General features: G+C 46.9%; 1 protein-coding gene across 4 annotated transcripts in view; it reads right to left on the bottom strand.

Moving 5' to 3' along the window:
* Positions 1-609: 609 nt before the first annotated feature.
* The window catches only part of LOC119373467 (putative FERM domain-containing protein FRMD8P1), a 77469-nt gene continuing 64521 nt past the window's right edge, over positions 610-13557 (bottom strand). For all 4 annotated transcript variants that reach the window (XM_037643496.2, XM_037643497.2, XM_037643499.2 and 1 more), the window contains 3 exons: positions 11699-11810; positions 3953-4048; positions 610-2832 (listed from right to left, as the gene is read on the bottom strand). In XM_037643496.2, coding sequence (XP_037499424.1) covers positions 2774-2832; positions 3953-4048; positions 11699-11810 — 267 coding nt within the window. In that variant the 3' untranslated portion in view covers positions 610-2773. The remainder of the gene's footprint in view (positions 2833-3952; positions 4049-11698; positions 11811-13557) is intronic.

The following is a 13557-nucleotide window of genomic DNA, read 5'->3' as shown; positions in this document are numbered from 1 at the left end:
TGTTTTTTGTTGCATCACGACGTAGGTTAATGTAGAGGCTATTCGTAAATTGGTTACTATTCCAAGGCCGATTCAAGTGTGCGTAAAAACAACTGTTTACTGGACACAGCTCGCACAATAAAGCTGATTTCTCTTAAGGCCCGGCTAAATGGCCTCCGATCTAAAGCTTGAATCTGTCAGTCCGTTTCGCCTACTGTTATTTCCAGTCTTTACCACTTGCTTAGACACCTCAAATGAGTGCAGTTCAGGAGTCTGCGCAATGCACACTGAAAAAAAAAAAAAAAAGACGTTTACGCCTTTCGAGATGCATCTCGTTTCCCAAGCGATAATCGCCATCTGATGATGCTCCAGGGATGATTGGCACCGAGCCGCTTGGGAGGATAGGCCAAGAGTCGTGTGGATGACATATAATCATATGTTATCTACCTGACATTCTTGATCTCGAAATCGCCAAATGATTGGCATTAAAGAAAGCAGGGGCACATGAGACAGACAGCGACTGTCATTTCAGAACAAAATAATCTCCATAGGGTGCAGACTTCTTACAGCGTAAGTGACAAGACTGGGAGAACGAAAATGAAATCAATCATTATAAAAGGGAGCATCGGGTAACTTCTTTACTAATTTACAAAATAGTTACCGATGCATAATGCGTGCAAGACAAAGACTGAAGCAGTAACGTACAACAGGGAATTGCTCCGTAAGTAGTATTCACGACATGTAGCAAGCACGGCAGCCGGCTTATCGTTCAAACATCTTCTCTGCCTTTCTTGGCTATCATGAGGAAAAAGTTAATAATCACCGTGACAACAGCATCGAAATAGAAATCAAAGCACACTACTATCTAATACTGATGCGACTCGCAGATACATCATTTATATCAGCAAAGCCACGGTATAAAAAACGAAAGACGGCGTAATGATGGAAAAAGGGTAAGGACGTCGCAACGAAGCCCTCTCTGGGTGGTGATGGGAGATAAGGTGTGGAACAGGTGGTTCTTAGGAATACATGTATCACCACTTCCTTCGTTAAATGGTTGTGGCCTTTATCAGAGCCAGCGTAATTCCGTACTGACAGGCGTGCCATTTCGCAGCTTACCTATAGCCTTGCGCTGCACGTACACAATGTTACTCCAGAACTCGTACTGTGCCGTGGCCCCGAGTGAACACGTGAAGGACTGACCGAAAACGATTTGCAGATAATTCTAGTACTAGTGTTTCCTTAACGTAAGCAGCATCCATTTCCAAAGTCATTCCTGCCCTTAATCGTAGCCGTTGTAAGAGATTTTCAAAGCCACACTCGACCTCATTGTACATTCTGCACAAAATGTACAGTAGAATCTTGGTGATACGAACCCAGCTGATGCGAATTTTGGTCCGATACGAATTCGTTAAATTCCCCGGTCTTATTTCACTGAGTCCAATGGGCCAAAATTGGGAAATACTTTTCCACGTCACGATGGGCAACACAAACTTTGGTACTGAAACCGTCGAGCGACGGCTGAGAGCAGCATGCTCCGGAAGCTTCGCAAGTACGCGTGCAGCCACCACACACACAGTAAAAACTGTGGTTATCATTTGCCACAACCGCTGCGGATGAAGCCGCGGTCGCTATCAACGCAATCAAGTATGGCGACGATGAAACTCTGAAAATACATGCGCATCCAAAACTCATCGAGTCAAAGCAATGCTGCGTGCTGCAACTGTTGCAGAGAAAACCGCGGCAGACGCGATCATAGATAGCAACGACGTAGTTTTGAGGGCAAGTGCACACGGATTGAAAACGGAACTGCTGTTTGCCGCAACAGCCGCACATGACGTCACGATTGCTATCGACGCGATCATCGATAGCGATTACGCAGCTCCAAAGGTATAAGGCTAAAGCGGTAGATCAAAAGCAATAAAGTCATAAAAATGCTCGAAGCATTTCGGCGTTCCTTCATTCGCCTATGACTATGATGGAGCGGACTTTATCACTTAGTTTTTAGTTGGCCTCAAGCGAAGCTTTGACGCGCGCGTTCGCGGCAGCCAGCTGCGCCGTCCCTTATTGGTCCCTTCACGTGTGTCCCAGAAAGACATACACGAGTTCTTTCGATGGAAATAAACGTTTTGCGCATACATTGTGGTTTGAAAACGGATTTTGATAGTTTTCTGTGATAGGCAATTTTGGGTGACAGAAATATTTTTGCCCCCCACTTGAGATCCATATCACCGAGATCCTACTACAACGGTTGCCTGAAATGAGGAGCTAGGTTCGGTATGCCACAGTTTTCATCATGGGCAGTAGCCATTTCTGCAGTCATGTTTAACTGTACGACATGTAAATATGGCGTTAACGTTTCACGACATTACGGCACATCTACATCCCATCCCTGTAATTCTCACAAGTGAACAAGTGAATTAACGGCAGGCTTTCCACAGGAAAGGAGGCATGGTGTGTGTCTGGAATGCTGTGTTGAGAGGGGAGTGCTAAATCACTCTTAAACAAGTCCACTCAAACTTCAATCACTGCAGTCTTACGGGACCGTCATAAGCTCATTCTATCGAATGGCCACAGAATGCCCAGAGCGCTCTTTGACTGCGAGCCTGTGTCGTGCCTCCAGAAAAGCCTGCTTGAGGCACATGCAAGCTGCAAGATGGTACGCCTGGCTCAAAGCAATGGCGTACAATGTAAATGTTCCCGTTCAGTAGCAAACATGCGTGCCCGGGCGCGGACGTCTCATCCGTGTAGCGGGATTGCCTCAGTACCAAGGCGGTTCCCTTTCGAACCCCAATCATCTCGGGCGGTCGTCCCTTCTGAACTCGAGGGAACCCTTGGAATTGAGGTAGTCACCTGCGAGGATGACAGGATGCCGATGTTATGCGAGCGCAAAGAACACAAACTATTAGACATAACATCGCTAAGGCGCAAAATGACGATGACACGAGAAGGCGGGACGAGCACGGCGAGCACCTTTTGGACGTTGTCCTTTCATGCTTTAATGCTGTCATGCATGCTTACAAACTTGCACAATGTTGGGGATCGTTGCGCGTATGAACGGACAAACACGGGGAAAACTGCGTGAACAGAAATTGCACTCTTTCTGTACACTTTGTTTTTCCTGTGTTTGTCTGTTTGTATAAGCGATTGTTAAGATAGACGTGCACCAACTCGCCCAGCAAGAAGTCCTGAATAAAGCTGCACATGGTTAAGTTCTTGTAAGGCAGATTACTCGTTAGTATTTTTGATCAACACAGGCGTTCCATGAGGGTATAGTTTCAATTGCCACATTCTACACTAGAAGCGTAGCATTGCTGAAAGTAACGACTCCACAGCATGATAGTACAGTCGTGAGCAATATGAAAGGGAACACCAAGCTAGCGTTAAGCAACAATCAGTACTGATGTGTGGATACGAATTTGGCACACTAATTTGCAAGAGCTACCTTTCTGCTGCTAGCACATACATTGGTAGCGATGGGGTTATGTGGCGCCCCCTGGGCATGGTGGCAACTGCGGACATTTTACTTGCTCGTGTAGTGACCGTGGCGTCGTGTTGTGAACAATGTGAAGTTGTAAGAAATGCGGGAAGCCTAACAAACCTGACACCGCTTGAACATTTATTGTTGCCAACACTTTTGCGCTACACTACCGTGTTTAGCCACTAAATCCCGTAACAAATAATTTCAGCGTTCTTCATATTGCTCACGGCTGTACATCATAAGCGCTCTCGAGGGTGTGGGAACAAAAGTACAACCACCTAAGGCTACGAAGGCACAAATGTCGAGATGAAAAAAACTGGGTACATAGTGTGCAGACAAAAACGGCAGAATCGTTTGCTTTAGCTGGTTGCCTTGGTTACTGCTTGACAGGCACTCATTAGGTCCTGCCAATCAATTCTGCAAGGAACTAGTGCTGCATCTCCAGGTTTTGACAAGAACATGCAGCGCAGCAGGCGTCGGGATTTTACTCACCACTGCTGTTGAATTTTGCGATGGAAAGCTTTCGCAAGCGCCCTGACAGTCCCTGCTCCTGTCTGAGTTTCTTCACGGTCAACGGCACCTGTATATCTGTAACACAAAAAGTGATCAAACTCTGAGATGCAGGTAACCCAAACCTCGATATACCGAACACGGATATAACGAATTATCGGTTATAACGAAGTAAGTAAAGAATAGTGTTGTCATAGATAGAGTACTACAAATAAACGTTTATAACGAATTTTCGGATATAACGAAGTTATTTTCGTGGCAGATATGACTTCGTTGTAATGAGGTTTGCGTGTATTTCATCAAAACTCTGCACTGCTACATCTTTTGATTCGTAGTACAGTAAAAGCTTGTTCATTCGACATTTGTTCATTTGGAAAAACTAGACTTGTGCAAATAGTCGATTTTAGGTTCGAAGTGAACAGTGATTTGGTAGACTAATTTCGAATCGAATTCGAATAGTATATATGACATATTATACAGAAAAATGAGCCTATTTGACATGACCCAACTAACCTGCACGACATTTTTTTGAAAATTGAAACAAGGCATGTGCAAATGTCATTCTTTGTGGTTCAAAGGGAAGTGGAAGCAACTTTGAATAGTAGCAGGTTTTGACTTTCAGTAGAATGCAAGCGATAACCTGTAAAACATGCTACATTTTAATATTGACTATATTTACAGCATATAAGGCGGTATAACAAACTTTCAAACTTAAAAAATGATGAATTGATGAGAGGGTAATTTGTTCATCTAACCTTGAAGTGGGGTAGTGCAGATTTCCCCTGGAAAAGTGTATTCACGGTATAGCGTCCCTCCACTGCAGTGAAACCACCTTTAAAGGGGTTACATGCGGTTGATATATGTGTATTTGTTCATTTCGAATACTTCGAAATTTAGAATAATTTAAACTCGTTTCGAAGCGAACTCGAATACTGTAACATTCGTTCGAATATTCGCACAGCCTAGGAAAAACGGATAATTTGGTTGTGTTCTCTGGTCCCGGTCAGGGTATGCATTGTTTATAGGCATCAAACTTATCGTTATGTCGGTCATATTTGACCGCAACCCGGTTAATTCAGACAATCCTTGGAGCGTGCCGAGCACGAAGCACCACATATGTGCGACGCACAGAAAAGAAACTGGCTTTTTCGGTCATCCAAAATGGCCGCGAGCTTTAAGAAAGGTGTGGTCGCCTTCAAAAATCGCATTGTTCGTACATAAGGTATGGGTTCAGAGCACGTTTTGGATTGAGACATGGAGGTCTTGAGCCATGTTCACATTGTGAACGAAGTTGTGAAGGATGAAAATTGTGGCTTTACGCAAAATAATAACTGGATTTACATATCCCTCAAGAAAATGAAAAAAAATTGTTGTAATAGACATTTATTTATTGTTTTCTAGATACATTTGATAATTAAGCATTCTGTTATTTCGGACAGTTTTTCCGGTCCCATGAAATCCGAATTAACGAGCTTTTACTGTACAATAACAAAATTAATTCGTGGTGTACTGCACTCTCCATCTCACCAATTCCGTGCAGTGGAGGAACAGTGACAGGCGTCATCAGCAAAATGAAAGCCATAAATGCTGTGTCTCTCAGAGAAAGAGGGAGCATTCAATCACTGCACCTCACTAATCCACCTGTGAATTGATGAACGGCTGCCAATCGATACACAACATCTCTGTTCAATCATCACTCCGCTGGTTGAAGTAGTCTTGCATGTGGGAGTATTAGTACAGTCAACTACCTTTTCATCTGGCTTTCACTCCAGGAAGGCTCACACGAGCAGTGCTTTTCGCTGTACTGCACAGAATTGGTGAGACAGGAGAAACTAGGAGAACCTGTCAATCCTTCTCAGTTTGCGGCCCTTAGAGCCAACAATGTACATAGTAACTTCAGTGATGCTACGGAGGACTTCTGATTTGGAGCAATTTTTGGAGCAGCAAAATTTCCGTTTTGGAGCACTTTGGAGCAGCGAATTTTACCTCCTGGAGTGCAATACAGAAGCATATTGCATTAACATTCAAGCACCTGAGTATTATTATGGGGCTCTTATGAAGGCTAGAAATATTTCGATTCATTGCAAATCGCATGGAAAAAATCATCTCAGGAGCATAGGCGTGCGCACAGGGGGGGGGGGCAGGGGGGAGGCCGCCCCCCTCCTAATCACCTAAGAGGGGGGGGGGGCGCAAAATCTGCCCCGTACATTGACCCTTGCAATAGCAATTATATGGACACTCTCGGCGGATTTTCGCTGTCACCGTTGCCGTAATTTTCCGTATAAAGTCCAAATTAATAACATCACCACGCGCATTCTATCCGCGGGTAAAAGCTCGCGAGCGCTGGCAACGAACGCGGCTGAAGCGGAGATTAAACTAGCCGACCGTCTGTCTCCGCCGCACGGACAGCGCATGAGATAACATCTTCCCGCTTGCGGGCCTGCCGTCGATTGCTCATCAAACAGAGAGGAAACGCCACGCCCGTCTTTCGTAAGGAGCATGAAGGGACGCCAGGGGAGCGGAAGGGGGGGGGGACAGCATCTTTCGAAGGGCGCAGTCGCTTGCGCGCGCGCTATCTCAAGGCATCAGGAGACGACTCGTAAACTTGCTGTGCTCTCAACGCTTACTTCGCGTTTAGAGAACTCAGAGCAAGAAAACGCTTCGGTTCCTGGAGGGGCCATATTCCCTTAAACCAGCGTTTTGTTGAGTTACGCGAGATCGGATCCAAAAGAGTTAGCTCCTAGTCTTACTTCGTTTCACAATACAATTTTTTGGTATCGCATTCATTGCCTCGCTCTTAAGCGAAACTGAGTTTTTTTTAACCGTTAGCTATTGACCCCCGAAAGCGAGGGGCGGACGTGTAACATGGCGTAGCCGCTTCACTGTGGGCCGTCAGCGACGGGCCCGCTACTGACAGCTGCGCATTTGCGGCTGCTCCGACCAGAAGATATTATTTTACTAATGAGATGACATTTTTAAAAAAGCAAGCAAAAAATTCGAATAGGAACCCGGCGTTTGTGGTGTCCTGATCTCTCTCTTGTGTCCGTGTTTGCACGCCCTGTCTCTTTTTAGAATGAATGCGTACCAACTAGCTCAGCTCTCTGTTATTCTAAGGAACCCTAGCACGTGAGCTCGAAAGGGCAGGGCCTTTTAGGGGGTATTTACCGCAGAGGAGGAGGAGGATACAACTTTATTGACGCCATGAAATGGGTCAGGTGAGGGGGGGGGGGGATGGGTGCAGGGAAAAGGTAGCCGATGGGCCCTCGGGCCGCTTTAGGTGGCCGAAAGTCCTTGCGCTTCGGCGACCCCCATGGCCCAGCACACTATCCGGAGTTGGTCATACGGTCGTGAGCTGCGCAAAGCAGCCTCCCATCGCTCCTGTCTCTCAGCCCCCTCAAAGGGGGGATTTGGCTTGTTTGGACAATGGCGATACGTGTGATTAAAGTCGGCTCGCGGACTCGAGCAGAGACGACAATGGGGTAAGGCGTCACCCTGATGAATTTGGGAATTTATGAAGTGGGATATTAAAGTGCCCGTTTGGAGTCGGCGCCAAACGATTTGCTCAGCCTGGGACAGCGATTTATGGGCTGGTGGGTAGATCATGCGGGAATTGCGGTAATGTAAAGTAATTTCATGATAGGTGAGTAGGAATTCCCGCGCGCTGCGAAAGGAAGGCAGACCGTCCACTGCCCGGTTGACGAGAGCTCGGGCTTGCTCATGGGCGGCTGTATTCCCGGGATGTCCACAATGCGCTGAAACCCACAAAATAGTGATTATTCGTTTAGGAGGAGGAACGAATTGTAGGATACGGTAGGCAGGTGCATGAATTCGACGCATAGCAAAGTTACGAATGGCCGTTTTTGAGTCGGAGAATATATACTCCGCCTGGGTGTGAGCAACAGCTAAAGCGATCGCAGCTTCTTCCACCTCGATTGGTTGAGCGACTCGGTCGAAAGTGGCGCAACAGAGTAGCTTGTGGGAATTATCTGAGACCGCCACTGCGAAGGCAGGACGATGGGAGTATTCTGCGGCATCCACATAGGCGACCGGGGTCGAAGATGCGTAGCGCTTATGAAGTGACCTAGCCCTGGCCATTCTCCGGTCGTGATTATGGGTTGGATGGGTATTTTTGGGTAATGGTGGGATGAAGAGACTGTCGCTAACGCACTCGGGGGGTGAATTCGTGGGGGTGGTGCATCCTATGAGGTTGATTTTGAGGCGCTGAAGGAGCAGCCTTCCTGTTTCGGACTGGGAAAGACGAGTATAATGGCTAATGAGGTGTGCTTCGACTAATTCATCAATCGTGTTATGCACACCCAACTGGAGCAGTTTACTCGTGGCGGTACTCTTAGGAAGGTGCATAGCAGTTTTATATGCTGTGCGGATGAGGCGATCTACTTGATCTCTCTCGAGAGATGAAAGGTGCAGATAAGGGAGGGAATAAGTCATTTTACAGAGGCAGAATGCTTGTACAAGGCGGCTCGTGTCTGCTTCACGCATGCCTCTGTGACGATTAGAAATCCTCTTTATGAGGGCGGATATATTCTGCACCGACCTCCGTATCGCACCTATAGCTATGGAATTGGAGCCGTTATTGGAAATGTGGAGGCCTAGAACTCTGATGTTGTTTACCTGAGGGATGAGTTGATCATCCAGATATACTGATATTGCCGGAGGAAAAGGGTCTTTGGGGCGAATGAGAAGTTCTGATTTAGGAGCTGAGCAGCTGAGGCCGATGCTCCGCGCGTGTTCTTGTACCGTTTTTGTTGCTCGTTGGAGAGTATATTCGATTGTGCCACAGTTACCCGTGGTGGTCCAAAGCGTGATGTCATCGGCGTACAGTGAGTGTTGTAGGGCCGGTATGGTCGATAATTTTTGCGCGAGCGGGATTAGAGTTATATTAAAAAGGAAAGGAGAGAGGACGGCCCCTTGAGGAGTGCCCCTACTGCCGAGGGTGAATGTCGGGGATTTAACCGATCCTAGATGAATCTCCACGGTTCTGTTCGATAAAAAGGCTGTAACATATTGATAAGTGCGCGAACCCACGTTTAGCTGACTGAGATTTTGGAGAATAGCTGCGTGTCGTACATTGTCGAATGCTTTAGTCAAGTCGAGTGTCAATAGTGCTTTTGTAAGATGGGGGAAGTCGCGATTTAGTACCTCCTCTTTGAGTTGGAGCATTACATCTTGGGTGGAAAGGCCTGCCCTGAATCCAAACATGGTAGGAGGGAAGAGGTGATTTTCCTCCATGAATCTGTTTAGACAATTGAGGATCACGTGCTCCATGAGTTTGCCTGCACACGAAGTGAGGGATATTGGGCGCAAATTAGCTAGGTCGAGCGGTTTGCCTGGTTTTGTGATGAATGTAACCTTTGCATGTTTCCAGTGGGGAGGCAATGTGCCTTGGTTCCAGTGCTGGTTAAAATACTCAGTTAGGACCTTAATTGAGTCTGCGTCCAGATTGCGTAAGGATTTGTTAGTGACGCGATCAGGGCCGGGCGCTGAGGTGGTGCGCAGCTGATTAACGCTGCGCACACCTCTGCCTCCGTTATGGGGCGGTCTAATTCTCAGTTGGGAAGGCCTCCATATTCCGACATGGATTCGGTCGCGTGCCGCGGAAAGTATGTTTGAATTAGGGTTTGTACTATGTCCTGACCTCGTTGCTTCGTTAGGTGAACCAGTCGTGTGATAAGTTTGCTAGTTTCCGTCTTCGCTTTTGATGGTTCTAATAGATGACGTAGGAAGGACCACGTTTTCTTAAAGTGAAGGCTTCCATCGAGCCTGTTGCATAACTGCGTCCATTGTTGAGACACAATATTAGCGGTATGTTCTGTGATCAGGTCGAGAGTGGCAGACATACGACGCCGCAATGGGCGGTTGTGCTTTTGTCTAAGCCAGCGTCTCTCCATACTCTGGTAAGCTTCCCATAAGAGTAGCAAACGGCTATCGACCGGCTCGTTTGCGTGCTCAGCTGGGGCTTGTTTAGTCGCTAATTCCATATCTTTTTGTAGCTGCCCGACCCATTCCTCATAGTCTGAAATTGAGGTAGTCTGTTTCAGTGCGCGGATTTTTCTGAATTTATCCCAATCTACAACAGCCTTGAGCTGGTACCGGGGTCTGAGATTACCAGCGTGAAGTGTGACGTCAATTATATAATGATCACTGCCTAGGGTGAGGCCAGTGTTCTGCCATTGTAGCTTACTGATGTTCTTAACTAGCGTCAAGTCTGGGCAAGTGTCCCTACTAACACTGTTTCCTATGCGAGTAGCTTGCGTGGTGTCCGTCGCGAGGGATAGCCTGTGCTGTTGGATAAAGTTGTAGAGTTGTCTTCCTTTGACGGAGGAGGCCCTGTATCCCCAATCAACGTGTGAGGCATTAAAATCACCGACTATGACTATTGGCACGCTGCCTGCGATAGAGAGGGCCCGCGCGAGCACGTGCAAGAGTTCTGCTGGTTTGTCACGGGGGTGGCTAATATCTACAGCCACCCCCGTGATTTACCGCAGAGTGATTACAAACTCGGACGTGCTGGTGGAAGGAATTACGAAAAAGCTGTTCTGGATGAAGATCCATGGATAAAGTATATCTGAGGAAAAGTGTCAACGCGTTTCCACCGTTCGCGTGCTTTTCCATAAACGCGAAGCAAGGAAAATTCGATATTGTCCCATATATCTACTGCGAGCGATCCCAGATTTCATTCCGCGATGTCCGGAAACAGAAGTGACAGACATTTTAGCGGCACACATGTAGTTATTACTGAACATTGCTTTCCTTACGTGCCGTGCGACGCTTGAAACGAGCTATCAGCAGCGTTGCTGGAACAGACGACGTCCGCCGATGAATCGCCGTCGCACTTTCTCGCTACCGATAGGCCTAGACGTCACGAGCCTCTGCGGAGAGCGCGTTTTGCTGTCGAGCCGACTTGCAGAACAGAAGATGCGTCGGCACCGTGCATGGCATCGTGGCTTACTCGAACGCATGCGCGAGCGCTATTTATTCAGCGGAATAATTCTTGGTCCATGATTGCGACATTATTGGCAGCCCCAAGGTCGAGCTGCACATGTTCTGACGCGCCGGCGGTGCGATTTCCGGTGATAGACGCCCCCAAACCCGAGACTTTGGCGCAGTTTGGCGCAAATTTCGTCGATATTATCAGGATGGCGCAGTAAATACAATTTGGCGCACTTTGGCGCAGTTGGCGCAGGAGTGGAGTCACTGTAATTTGCTTTAGGTACTGACACGTGACAGTTACAATATTTTAAGGCAAAAGTGCAGGATGAGTACTAAAGTACGAGGATAAGTGAGTAACGTCTCACTGCACAGTACTCTGAAACATCACTAACTGTCGAAAGATAACTAAGATAATTCTTCACCAGCTCTGGGTGTCACATTTAGGCCATCCAACCAGTAGCTCTGCTAAATATTCGTTATCGCAAATTTACAAGTGCTTAGTCACATGGACTGCCATTTGTGTTGTGCCTTGATGACTGCCGTTAAAATTGTTGTTGCGCCCTCCAAGCCTTTCACAGATGCAGCGACCTGTCTGTCGCACACAACTGTGCCTTACTTGCAGTGTGTTGTGCCAACAAAGTCACATTACTACACCTGTCGGGTTTTCCTAGAATGTTTCTTATATTAATTCTTCCCCGCAGAGACCGTTCAACATTGCTTGGTATTCAGGAATCCGCGACTAATCACAGACTAAGGCCGTGGGAAGCAACGACTCACCGTCATCCGCTCTGGAGTTCACTGCCACTGCCTCGGCTTCGGATTCAATCCAAGAGGCTCGCTTCTTCAACTCGTCGACAATCGTGGAAATCAAGGCATCCATGAGTATGGCCTGCGGCACATGAAGTTGTTTTGGAACGGTGATTCCGATACATACGTGCTCCGTGTACAATGAAGGTACTACTGCTCTGTACATCAAGCAAGTCTCCATATAAAACCAGTGTTCCTCCTCAACTGGAATTCACTTCACCCACCTGGGGTGCTATCGCGGAGCGATTCAACTGTGATTCTATGCCTTTCTTTATGCCTTCCACTGCCATTAGCTGTATGCCACTGGTCAAAAGGCACAGCCCGGAAATTTCGACCAATGTGAGATGGCTAATGGCGACAAAAGACATTTAAAAAAAAAGAAGTTTAACCCCTTAAGTGCTTTATTTTTTTGAAAATTTCCCAACCAAAAGTGCCTATTTTTTTTATTGCTGATTTCGAATCTGATTGTACTAAAAAGCAGCTTGTCAATGTTGAAAAAATATTTGCACCACATACTTAGTCAAATCAAAACACAGAATAACGCAAGGGGGCCTGTTGCAGCTCCTGCACCAAAAGCAAGTTTCCTTTCTCAATTTTTCCCCGTTTTCTCCTCGCTTTTGAAGAAACTGCTGAATATATTCCATAAGGTCATCTGGCAATGACAAGTTGAAAGTCTTGCCTGGTATCAAGAAATAGAATGGAAAGCGAGGAGGTTTCACAGGAGGATTGTCCGCATCAAGCAGGATCCACTGGCGAGCACTCGTGATGTTCGCTTCCGAGCTGTTTTCATCATCACCGGAGGAGATGCTCAATTGACCGCCTTCACTGTCTTCATTTCAGGACACAAGATAAACATCCGTATCCGAATGATCATCACTCGAAGAAGATGACGAAAATGAAAAGCCTCGTTTTCGTGTTGACGAGCCAGTTATGCATGGGTGGCCGCCACCGCAAGCCATCTTTTTATATAAAAACCGCGCTCTTTCGGCAGAAGAAAAATAAATTGCCAAGTAAATGCTGCCATCTGGTGGATTACACGCAATCTAAGCTGTAAAAAAACGCCTCTTGTCCTGAACGCTAGAGGGAAGTACCTATTCCGCTAGGACGAGCTCTGCTCGTCCAAAGCAGTTTGGGGACAGTTTGGGCAGGACGAGCTCTGCTCGTCCAAAGCAGTTAAGGGGTTAAATCCAAAGCTAATGCCGTTCTTGTGTAGTGATTAGCTTAGTTCTAAATAGGGGAGCTAAATGCAGCTTCATGACTGTGAAACCTAAGGAAGCGAGTAGCACGGGCACCCAGCGATTCCTGTTGTGCTGTTGTTAGTCTATGAATGATCTTTCACAGGAGTTCGTAACACCGGCGTCGGAGAAGTGTCCGTGGGAGGAGCATTCGCGCAAATGGCGAGGCGGTGGCGCCCTCTCTTTTGCGCAGTGCGGGTGTGAGCTGCACATTTCCGAAGCGTTTTTAGCGATTTTAAGTTATCATGATTACTTTTTGGCTATTTCTGTCAATTACATTATTTTAGAACTTGTTCGTTTATTTGAACCTGGTTTTGAGCATTGCTAGCTTTGTTTTAGGCCTGTAGTGACCACTTGATTCTGATCGTGACCACGTCACATGACATCTATGGACGGACAAGCTGGGGTCCTAAAGTGCTCAGAAGTAATAGTTACAGAATCATAATGAAATTGCTCCACAATAGCGCTCCTGGTCACTAAAAGAAGCACTTTATCCATGTTTTGAAAGCTGCTCAAAATAGACAAGCCAGAACACTGCATGGACTGGGCTGGCCCGAAAGCCCGGGCCAGGCGCTGCCCGTGGGCTGGGCTTGG

Source organism: Rhipicephalus sanguineus, chromosome 11 (assembly GCF_013339695.2).
Source record: "Rhipicephalus sanguineus isolate Rsan-2018 chromosome 11, BIME_Rsan_1.4, whole genome shotgun sequence".
NCBI lineage: Eukaryota > Metazoa > Arthropoda > Arachnida > Ixodida > Ixodidae > Rhipicephalus > Rhipicephalus sanguineus.
This window is presented reverse-complemented; position numbering and strand designations above follow the sequence as displayed.